This window comes from Sinocyclocheilus grahami, unplaced genomic scaffold (assembly GCF_001515645.1).
Source record: "Sinocyclocheilus grahami isolate Dianchi unplaced genomic scaffold, SAMN03320097.WGS_v1.1 scaffold1299.1, whole genome shotgun sequence".
Taxonomy (NCBI): domain Eukaryota; kingdom Metazoa; phylum Chordata; class Actinopteri; order Cypriniformes; family Cyprinidae; genus Sinocyclocheilus; species Sinocyclocheilus grahami.
Genome location: NW_015506478.1, coordinates 112,767 through 125,034, shown reverse-complemented (window position 1 = coordinate 125,034; position 12,268 = coordinate 112,767). Strand labels below are relative to the sequence as shown.

The 12,268-nt window shown below is 36.8% G+C and overlaps 1 protein-coding gene across 1 annotated transcript in view; it reads left to right on the top strand.

Moving 5' to 3' along the window:
* The first annotated feature begins 9,752 nt into the window (after window positions 1-9,752).
* Window positions 9,753-12,268, top strand: part of LOC107568983 (pappalysin-2-like) — a 75,651-nt gene continuing 73,135 nt past the window's right edge. The window contains exon 1 of the mRNA XM_016254982.1: window positions 9,753-10,571. Coding sequence (XP_016110468.1) covers window positions 9,767-10,571 — 805 coding nt within the window. The 5' untranslated portion in view covers window positions 9,753-9,766. The remainder of the gene's footprint in view (window positions 10,572-12,268) is intronic.

The window sequence follows — 12,268 nt, the reverse complement described above, 5'->3', positions numbered from 1 at the left end:
TTAACTTTTATAAAGAATATCTCTTTGGATTTGAGACTTTAGTCTTTGCAACTTTACAGATCTTCTTTATGCACCAAGAGCTTGTAACACTTCAAAGAGAAAGGAAAAATTGAAATCGCATCATATGACCCCTTTAAATCCTCCAGGAACATCCAAGTACCGTCACCACCGTCCTTACTCAGTAAACATATCTTCTTAAAAACACACCGGCTTCTATGTTTAAGGTATGACTGCATGTCATTTTGTAGAGCAAAACGTAGTCTATATGTAGGCTAATGTTGACCATTGGCCTAATTTTAATTAGAAATTTATATTGTCTAAAAATTGCTCTTGCAATTTTCCCTACTATTAGCTAAACAGCTTATGTATACAAACAGTAGGCTATTTTACAAATTGTAATACATATTAACTTTTTTTACACTTGTTTTGTGGTTTCTCCTTAACCATTATGCATTGTTTGTTTTAGGAGTACATTTACAATCCTTGGGGCCTCCCTAGACCACAGACAGTAACATTTTGTAACATAATGATTTTTTTTTAACAAACTTAGTATCACTCACTTTATTTATTTATTTATTTATTTATTTATTTATTTATTTAACTGTCCAGTTGAACAGTTTCGGGGGGATTATTATTATAATTTTTTTTTAAATGCCTCAACTTGTAATAATTTAAATATATACATTTATTTAAAATAGCAACATTTTAAGTAAAATTCACTTTAAAGAAGATCTAAATTTTTCAGTTTCATTCATGGTGATAACATGAAAAACGTTACATAGTTAGTGGAAGTTTGGTGCCATGTTCAGAAAAAAATAGGGGAAAAAACACTTAAAATTAAAAATAATATGAAATTTAAACTATGGCCACAAGATGGCTGGTTCACTCAATAACTCATTTTTCGCATAGGTTTACAAATTTTCATAAGTTTTTTTTTTTAGATTTATGTTTAGACATTTAAAAAAAATCATTATTTTAACAATAGAAAATACTCTTTGTCAAAGTTTGGCATTTTTTTATACTGAAGAATCTTGTGGGGTGTGTGTGTGTGTGTGTGTGAGCATACGCCTTTCACATTGTGGATGTGTATTTTTTAATTTAAGCAAACATAATTTCAACATCAACAGCACAGTTAAAATTAACAGAAATATATATTTTTTTATTAATTATTTTTTATAAATTATTATTAAAGCAAAACTGAAATCTTAACAAAGACACACCATAAATACAGTTGCCAAACACATGCTTGTTGTCACAAATTTCTAAACAATATGCACAATATAATATTGGTGTTCTTATACAGCATATACATTCAAATTAGGGATGCACGATATTGTTTTTTGCCGATATCCGATATGCCGATATTTTTCAACTCATTTTGCCCGATAGCCGATGCCGATACCGATATATTTCCTTTTGTTTGGAAACAACACCAAGTCTCTTCTGTACTGAGATTATAAATAAATAATTTTTCATTTTAGTTTACAAAAGCTTATCTTTGAGAATCAAACAATGAAGTTATCAGGCGTGTTTGATTAGGGAGACACACAAAATGTGCAATGCTGGGGGGCGCCCTGGACCAGGGTTGAGAAACACTGGTCTAAATCAACAGAGATGTACAAAGAGGAAGATTTGCATAACACTGCCCAAATGTTCACGCAAAGAAAGAAGGCATAACTTTTATTCTCGCTGTAGTATTGTTGCTGCCGCTGCCGCCATGTCATGGAGACGCTGTGTGTTTCGTTGTGAAAGTGAAACTACATTGTGTGCCCTTTCAAAAGAGGACGATATCCGCTTCATCATGCCTAGAGCTGATCCGTGCGGGTCGCTGAGGAAATACATCAACTTCACGCTGTGGATCTCCGGATCGGCTCTCACCGTGGATGAAGCAGAGTCCAGCCCTGGGTCATGGTTGCCACAAGCCCGCCGGCCGCTCCTTCGCAGAATCCACCGGCCACGCTGTTCTCAAGCCCACCATGTGTGACGCTGTGTGTTTTGTTGTGAAAGCGAAACTACTTTGTTTGGCCTTTCAAAAGAGGACACAACTAGAAATCAGTGGTTAAGTTGTATTTACAACACTGTTCCAGAACAGTTCAACCCAAATAATTCAGATGTGTGCAGCGCATTTTATGGAGGACTGTTTCCTGAACCTGCAGAGTAGCCTACAACGCGTCTGTGCACAAAGGCTGTTTCTATAAAGTGAGGCAGTTCCAACTTTGCAAGGACAGTCTGACAGTCTGACTCACAGCCTGTAAGTACGTTTTTTATATTTAAAGAATTTGCCACTGACGATTCAAACGTGAGTTTTGAGCAGTGTAGAGTGGTGCTTGTTGTTTGTCGTTTCTCCGATCACAAATGCAGACATGGTTTTATGTTTACGTGGCGCGTATATATCTTTATAATCTTTAATTAATTAATCTTTAAGTAAATATGTCCCCACTGGATGCAACAAATGCCTCGTTTGTAATGGGTTTTATTGGTGTTGTCTCATCGCGCCGGGACACGGCATCACAGTATGGTAAGGGGCGTAACATTTCCCGTACACGCTTAAGTTATTCAGCCAATCAAAACGCACTGGATAGCTGGCCAATCAGAGCACACCTCGCTTTTCAGAACGATGAGCTTTGTAAAAATCGACGCGTTTTAGAAAAGCGGGACATAGAGGAGCAACAATAATGTACATTATTCGGAAAATAATGTGTTTTTTGAACCTTAAACCGCATAAACACATTGCATTACTCTAAATACACAGCATAATGTTCTTTTTAGCAACGTCATATGACCGATTTAAGTCATTATCGTCCGATTTCGATAATGTTCCGATAATATCGTGTATCCCTAATTAAAATTCAAATAAAATAAAATACTGTTTTTTATTATTACTTTTAACACAATTATTACTTCCCTGACTATATACATTTAAAAAGTTTTAAATAATGTATTTTATTAAATAATTTATTTTATCTTTAGTGTATTAATTGCACATGAAAAAAGTATGACCTTCAGAGTTTACCATATTTGATGCTGTATTACCATGTCTGATGCTATATTTACTTTCATTTTGGCTGAACTATACACAATAGACGTTGTCACAGTCACTGTCCACAATACATGTTGTTGGATTTTTGTATTGTGATATACTGTAACACAATATACTATTACACTTCTAATAAATAATGAACCAACATGGCAATGTTGGTCTGTTCTGTTCAGTAGTCTGTGTAAGCAGGGCAGTGGAGGCTTCAGCTGAACAAATCCTGTTGCATTCCTCTTTTTTAACCTCTTTTTTTTAGTAACCTCTTTACTTTGATTTTTCCCCAAAACATGTCTTCATATCCATTCTGAGGAGTGTAGTCAGTATGTTTCTCTGCCTTAAGCTGTGGCTTTAGGAAAATAGAACCCCCCCCCCCCAACCTGTTCCCCATTCTCCATCTACTTCAAAAACAAAGTGGTCAACATCAGTAGCCCACAGTTCTTTTTTTGAGACCATGCCAGAGAAGAAGCTGCTCCAGCTTTCCACCACCCACCATGTGACCACCTGCCCTCACGATCCAAAATATCTTCTCTGATCTTGTACCATACCTTCTCTCTGTCATCGGTACATCGTTGACCAGAGGATGTGTCCCGTCAGACTTCATAAATTAAATTTCATATAAAAAACTTTCATCCAAAAAACAATATAAATCACTATACAAGTATCATGAAAGTAGCCCATATAAATTGTACTCTGTTTTTCAAGTCTTCTGAAGGCATAGAATAGTCTAAAGGCACACCAAAAAAAGGAAAAAAAGAGAAAAAGTTAAGACTGAAGAATAAAAAAGTAGGGTTTTTATTTATTTAGTTATTTATCAAGGAGACATTAAATTGACCAGAAGTTATTGTAAAGACATTTAATGTTACACGATTTCTTAAAATAAATTCTGTTGTATGTCGTATGAAGATTTGGAATAAAGTGCACAAGATATATAAAAATTATTACGGAATAACCGTCAAAATAATGTGAGTTTTGTTTTTAAAAGATGCATAATTTTAAACCTGGCAGCTATTACATATTCTTTAACCTAAGCTGTCTGGAAATTACAGTATTTGTTTATTTATTTATTTGTTCAGATAATTACATTAAGAGACTATTTTTTTTCTCAAAGTGATGTTAACCAGGCATTCACTGAAGAGCTTGAGGCCATTAGTGAGATTGTCAGCCTACATGTTCTGTATTTGTATACAGTTTGCATTAAGATTGCATAGAGATTGGATGGCAGTGTATGAGCTATAATTAATCAGCTTTACTTGCTTGTCTGTAATAATTCCTATGGACACTCATGGCTGAAGTTTCCATTTTACACAGCAGGGGGAGTTAGTACTGTATCTTTAGAAACACTACAGCCAGAGATTCAAACGATGACACAGGTATCACTATACATCTATAAGACAGTCAAACATTATTTTAAAATGCTCAATTATACAATAAATTAAAATCAATTAAAGAGACATTTACCACATAACTGAACTGAAATGTTAACACTTTTACAATTCTGGGTATGGGTGTATTCTGGTTTCAGTATATTAAAAATTATATCAAAATTTTATTTCTAGCAACTGACTTTATTTACATTTATTTGAACATTTTTTTTATTATTGATTAAAAGTGTTATTCATACATTGTAAAAGGGATTTTCACTCTCCGTGTCTTATTCAGCTTGCATAAGCTGGAAAAATGGTAATTTCTGGCTTGCAGATTTACTGGATAGCTTGCAGAACACATTAATTTGACTGAAGGATATGTGTAGAAATAATCTTCATATATATATATATATATATATATATATGGCAGGGAACCATATCAAAGATGAGAATTGCTGATAATATTCTCATTGTACTCCACTATTATATATTCTTTTGGTGGGAAAAATCCTTTTCTTCACTTGCAATAAGTTAATTACAGCACTGCTCTCCTTGCCTGACCTCCGTAATGGACCACACTTCAAAGCCCTCCAACACTTACTTTTGTTGATTCAGGTGTTCTTTACTGGTATCTCATTGGAAATTAAGCTCTAATCACTAGCGTTGTTAATGCAGTTAACAAAAGCATTTAAAGCCAACTTAAATTCCAAATGGATAAGCCCTCATGGGAGGGAATCGGGCAAAATGTCTGAATGAGTTGTGACTGCTCACATTGGCCAGCACTGTGTCTCAGTTACAAATGGGCTAACTGTGGTTGCCATTTTAAACATTTATATATCTCTAGTGCTTCTGTTATGGCCCTAAAGGGAGAAATAAACCCCTTTTAACTGATAATATACTTCAAATATATTAAAGAGGCTAGACTGATTTGCCATTGTTGAGTACAGTGTGTCCTTTGGAAGGAAAGTGGTAAATTACACCACTACAAAAAAAAACACCATTATTTTACTATTATCATGCTGAATTCATGTCTCTGTTCTTATAAAACAAAATAATTATTAATTCTATTGTTAATCTCTGGCTAAAAGGATAGCCTTGATTTATTTTACGGGTTTGTTATGTGATTGTCTTTCTTACTGTAGTTAAAAACATATCATTTAATTGTTGAGACACCAATCGTTCGCTTGGACTAAGGATCCAATGGTCCAAAAAACAATAACAAAATTAAATCTTTTAAAACATTAGGCACTTTAATTAGATCAGATGTCTGTCTTTGATATTAATGGGCAGCGCAGGAAAATGAGTAACAAATCCCAGCTGTCCACCTCCTGCCCGCCAACACACACATATGCACACACACTGTCATACGGATACAAGCATACAAAACAGATATATGATGCACTTACAAATATTTAGCCATTACAGTGCATTACATTGTTGAGACATTATTAAAGGAGCCACTTTATAAATGTACCTCATTTTAAAATGCAAACATTATTGAAATGTGAAGTGGTTATTTATTTTTTATTTTTGAGGAGTTATTTATTTGTCTATTTATTTATTCAGATTTTCAAGAAAAGTGGTTAGAAGACCCCATAGTCCTGGCTTGTTGAAGATGAACTGTATCAACTCCCTCTGCACTGAAAATCCACTGAGATGTGTTTTTGAGGTATATCTAGAACATAAGGAGGGGAAATACAGAAAAAAATGCCGTCAGATGCTCACTCCGAATAATCCAGTCTTAAAGCCAAGCCAGCCATGACTAACTAGGAAATGACGTTATAGTTCACACAGTGCACACCTGCTTCCCTCACTGTATCTTTTCAAATATCTATTCTGTGGAATTATTTGCTCTGTTGTGGAAGTTAGTTGTGTCTCCCAAATGATACAACTGGTTTTGTCACTGGTTGAAAATGTGGTAAGTATCTGCAATGGATTTATAGTGTCTATTTTTGATTTTCTACCTCTGCTGATAAGGGAGGAAGGGTTGCCTTTGGACTTCCTTATTTTTTGTCCAGCACATCAGGTTGGATTTTCCCATTGTGTTTCTGGTCATTTAGAATTGGGTTGGGGTAGGGCAGCCTCAAATGAAGGATAATCTCTTAGAGGTCCTTTGCAGTGGGGGGTGAGGCCCGGGAGCGACCATTCCCTTTTTTTTTTTTTTTACACAGTTGCAGCTGTATCTCAAAGCACTTTGATACAAAAAAGCTGAATGTTTTGCAGGCAGATCCTTGGGCTGGGTGCGGAATTCTTACCTCCCACTGTTAGGGCCCTTTTTAACCCCGAAGGGGCCCCTGCCATAACTGCCAGTTACCCCAAGTCGGGGCTGTTTGCAAATTGAGCCTGACAAAAACGGTGAGGCGAAAACTAGTACGTTTAGGAAATTAAACAGCGGCATGTCTAACTTTTTGACCACTGTGGTGTGAGGTGTTGTGTGTGGTTGCTGAGTTGTTTTGTGGTCACAAATCTACTCATTTGCAAGTCACATTACTCTATATGCGCCTGCAGTGCTGAAAGCCATTCAGGGCTATTATTCACTGTACAAAACAGTAAAGATACTCTGATATATAAAAATGTGGCAGGCGAGCTCTGATATGTTCTTCATTGATGTGTTTGAACTCTCAGCAGAAAGTGGGAATTCATGTATATATTTTTTGGAAAATAAGTAAATAAAAGTGTGTGTCCAATGGCACTTCATGATTCTGAATAGAACGAGATGACTATATAAGTCATTCTCTATCAGTTTAGATCATTTACATGAGAAGGAACAGGACATAGTAGTGTTTAGAAGAGAATTGGCACATTAAAATGTAATATGCAGTTTATTCACAAACATAATCAGAAACATGACTAATATTAATTCATTAATCATTTCTGGGTCTGAAGAATGGCAAAACAAAGCCCTGAGGGAGAGAAATGGAAGTTTTTACTTAAAGTTGTCTTTGGTCTTTATAATGATAATGGGAACCACTACGACTTTCCCTAACTGCATGTTTTCATATGATTGGAGCATAGCCCAGTGACTGAAGTACAGTAACTACACAATTCATATTAAAAAAATAAAATTAAATAAATAACATTAGTAATTTAAGTGGACTTGCAGCATATGAATTCATTAAAACTCAGACTAAGAAAGAGCGACAAAAACAAATGACTCTCTTAGATTTTATTAGTATGTGAACTCTCAAGGAAAAAGCTCCAGAAAGGTGCAAACTTCCACACAGGGAAAATTGAGGCACAGCACAGAAATATTAATGTAAAATATATATTATATAATATATAATATAAAAGATATATATATATATATATATCATCCAAGTGGATGCTGCACACTGGTGGTGGTTGAGGAGAGATCCCCCCCCCACATGATTGTAAAGCGCTTTGGGTGTACAACATTACACAATAAAGTGCTATATAAATGCATCATTCATTCATTCATTCATTCATTAACAAGCAGAAATAGATTTTATTTAGATTAAGCAGTTGTCTCCCTCCAGCCATTTCACAACTAAACACCATTGTAAGGAAATTCTGTATATTAGTTTCAGTGTTCATTAGGAACAGACTGCATCTTAAGTTTTTTTTTAAATAAACAAATACATTACAGATACCTGACTAACTTACTGATACATTTTAACAGAGCAGTCTGAGCTACTTATTTACACTGTTAAAGAGGTAGATTATCATGCTAAACACTCCTATAATATATATATATATATATATATATATATATATACATATATAGTTTTTTTTATATATATTTATATACACACACACACACAAGTTCCAAACATTTGGCCTTTTAAATATTTTTTTATTATCATTATTTTATTTAGTATTTTAATCCATTGTACATGCATAAAATTGTATATATGTTAAGGGTGTCACTGTGTAATTCAACATTTGCAACATACAGGTTGAAACATGATCAGCAATAATATTAATTTATTTTAAAATAAAACAGTTTTACTTCAATAATTGTTCAGTTGGTGAAAATCAGATCCACCTGACTATGTGCTTTTCATTCCCTCAGCTTCTTTTTGTCATTTCTGTTAAATTCTCCTTAAGAGAGTGTTCTGGAATTGCTCATTGGTCAATCCATGTTTTTTTCAGTGTTTACATATCTCTCACTTGTCTTTTCCTACATGTGCAGTGTTTCAGCCCTGCGTCACATGTCAGGCAGATGTGCTGTCTCTTGCATTACAGTACAGAAGTAGGTGTAGCAGCTAGATGTCAATGGCACTGGGGGAGAAAGTGAGAGTAGATGCATGCATGCAAGGGCTGGGTTGGACCTGGGTGAAGTTTTCTTTTCTAATGGTTGGGTAAGGGGCTGGGTTTGTGATGTCAGGCTGGAGGAAACAGATAAAACGTTTAGCGCGTTAGTTTGATCTGATGTCGAGAGCGCTTGCAGCGGGACTGAGCCTGGGAATATAGACACACACGGAGCGCAAGAGGACTCTCCGCACCATCTCAAGGTGATCCAAAGAGCCGTTTTCACTTGGACCAGCATGCCGAAAAGACAAATCTCCTTTCAGTGCCTCCACATTTTTGGATATTGATCCATATTTTGAGAAAATAAACTCTTTTAAGCGGACTTTCACAGCTCCCTGATATCTGAAACACTCCACTGTTAGAATAAATCTCGACAGATTTTTTTATTTGACCGTTTTGGTGGTTTATTCGCAGAACGAAGCGTGACCGCGAGCATTTGGACGCGACCCATTGCGCGCCGGTGAAAGGTGGCAATCTCAAATAACCTTTATCCAGCGTTACATCTCTCCAAACAACCTTACACTGTACAGACAGCAAGCTATGTAAGTCTGCAACCAAACGCGGCATTATCGCTTTCATTCGACCACAATGAGGATACATTATTGCGCGCGTAAATGAACTACAAGTGAATGACAATTAGACTTTTACGCAGTCATTGCGCGCTAAAGAGGCAGCTTTGAGGAGATCCCTGAGACGCGAGCTGTTCTCTTCGAACCTGAACACCCAGAAAGCAACGAGGAACGATTTAAAGTAGAAAGTTTGCTGTCATTCACTCATTAATTCCGACATCCAGTTACATAAATGGTAAATTAAGTGAAAAACAGACTCTCCACCTTAATGCACTGACAATTTCGACTTCCCTTGTCATTACATTTTAATTTTTAAAAGACAATTAAGTAAAATAGAAACTCATTAACATTAACTCATTAACCTATTGTAAATTAAACACAATTTATGCTATCATTAATGAAGAAAAGGCACCCAAATCAATTTAAACAAATTAACTATTAGCTCCCTTCCCAAGTGCAATTCAAAACAAAACAAACAAACAAACAGATGTCCACGCGTTGAAAGACAGCTTCACCTCAATAAAATGATGTTTTTTAGACTATTGGCTATTATTCTTGCAGTATTTCACACATGGCCGCTAAACAGGGCTCAGCCAGATCATATCCAGAAGTATAAGCGGATACTGGCACAGAGAGCGGATCGAGCGCTTGCTGGAGAACAGTGCGGCTCAATCAGCGGCAAGCGGCCGCCGCGCTCCGCGGCGCAGCAGTACCCTCTAGCGGGCGTCGCTGGGCGGTACACTCGCTTGATAGACTTGCACTTAAGGAAAAGTAAAACGGTGAGGTCGTGTTCAGGTGAGTGCGGCTCTAGTGGCATAGATGCGGTTGAGTTAACTAACTGGGATATTAATGAGAGGGAGATATTTGATGAACCCCAAGAAGAGACTTTCATATGGAAGAAAGAAGGCAAACAGTTACAGAGGGCCACTGATTCTGGCTCTAGAAAGTCCATATCAAAAGGACACCCTTTACAGACAGAACGGGGAGGTGAATTGACAGACAGCTTGTCCTCGCTAAGAAGGGTTGCAAGGAGGCTTCTGGAGTTCAACAAAGAAGAAGTCCCAAACGATACACACCACACTGACTTCTCTACAGAAAATGAAGAGTATTCCGGGGAGCAAGAGGGACTGCAGAGCACTGCTGGGGAGCTGTGGAGGGAAGATGTACGCAATGTGCCCGCAAAGTGGATGACAGCCATGTATTTTGGCGGCCAGGCGGAGCAACTAAAGGTGAACCCTGTCTTTGGCATAGACCTGCCCCGCTCCAGGTTCACTTTAGAGCTGTGGGTCAAGCCGGAGGGTGGCCAGAATAATCCTGCCATCATTGCAGGTGGGTGACTGTGCATTCATACATCATTCTCATTGTCCAAAATCATGTTTTCCGTGTTGGAAGCAGGGATGCAGCTTTTTCTTAGGTTCTTAAAACTGGTTTTCTAGGAATTGGAATTGTCATTGGCTATTACTTAAAGCAGCAGTTATAACTTGAAGGATACATAATTTACAATTAGCAACTGTCTAATCAGAATAAATAGTGCTGAAAGGCATACAGCCATACAGACCAAAATGATTATAGAAAGTCAGATTCATTCCTCGAACTAGCCTCAGTTCATCAAGTGCATCAAATGGTGGCGGACTCTGTGTTGTGTCATGGCTTTGACACGTTGTTGTTTTATTTAAGAGGCCTTTGTTTGAGGATTTCAGCTGACAAGCAGGTGAAAGGAGAATGGGGAAATCAGCTGCTTACGAGGTGCAAACAATGAGTAGTGCTAAGGGAGGAGTGTTAGAGGAACAAGTGGCCACCACCTGCTCAATGTATCCTGTCTGCTTTATTTAATCACTTGTTTAGTGCATATGGTACTTTGCGTTTCCAAGGTTTGATTCATAAGCTGCATGTTCTGGACACCGTACTCACACTGACAGCTAGCTGCCATCCAGCACAATTGTTTGATATATTTAAAAGATTTTCAAAGCAGAAACTAGGTGGTTTTTCGCATGCAAAGCTGATGTGTGAAATGTTGTCTGTTAATGCTTTCCAATTGTTTTGTGTGTGTGTATGTGTATATATATATATATATATATATATATATATATATAATGTATGTGTGTGTGTGTATAGGAGCTTATTTTTCCTCCAGCATATTAGTTAGAGTTATCTTGTTGTATGGTTTTGACAGGCATCTGAGTTGACTTTTTCGAAGCACACATTATGATTACAAAAACAAACAAAATAAGCTGTGGAACATCACAGAAGGTGCCAGATCCCCCAAGGGAGCTTTCATAATCAGGTAAATGTGCATTTTTGTATGGCTGCTGAGGAGGGTCAATGTGGAAATGATTATATTTGGAAGTGCTTCTGAGACTAGTTCCCAGTAAGGAGAACAAAGCCCAGAGTTCTCTGGTTGTAACCTGCGTGAGGCTTTTCCTCTACCATGGATGCCAAAATACATGCTTTTAGACGAAAGGGGGTGCAAATATTATTCATCTGTTTCTAACACTGATGAGTCATCTATGAGACCTCAAAGAGAGCATTAGATATTCCATTTTAAAATTATCCACCACTTGGAGAAAATCAGTATTCCCCAATGACGTCAAATCTCACAAACATCTTAAATAAATGAGGGTTTCTACCATCTTGCTATTGTTAAGATTGTATTATTTCCCTTTGACATATTCGTCATCATCACTAAAATCATGTGAACATTCACTCCAGCTCTTTCTGAGGTCAATGGATTTCTTTTATCAATCAGTGGACGAATCTATTGTTATAAAGCCAGTTTTTTTAAAATTCCTCACGCTGCCAAATGAGCGTTCAAAGGCTTTACTGGAAGTGGTCTTTTCAGCGCTAACTATTAAGTGATGTTCGAAAACACTCACTTTTTCTCTGTCTCTCATAAACACTTATCATATCGAAGCCATCAGTTATACAAGGTTACAAAGAAAGTATGTATTTAGCACACTTTGTCTCCAGCCAAACTCAGCACTCCAGGCCAGTCTGAGGTACTACTATTATGAGTCTTTTATTCAGTG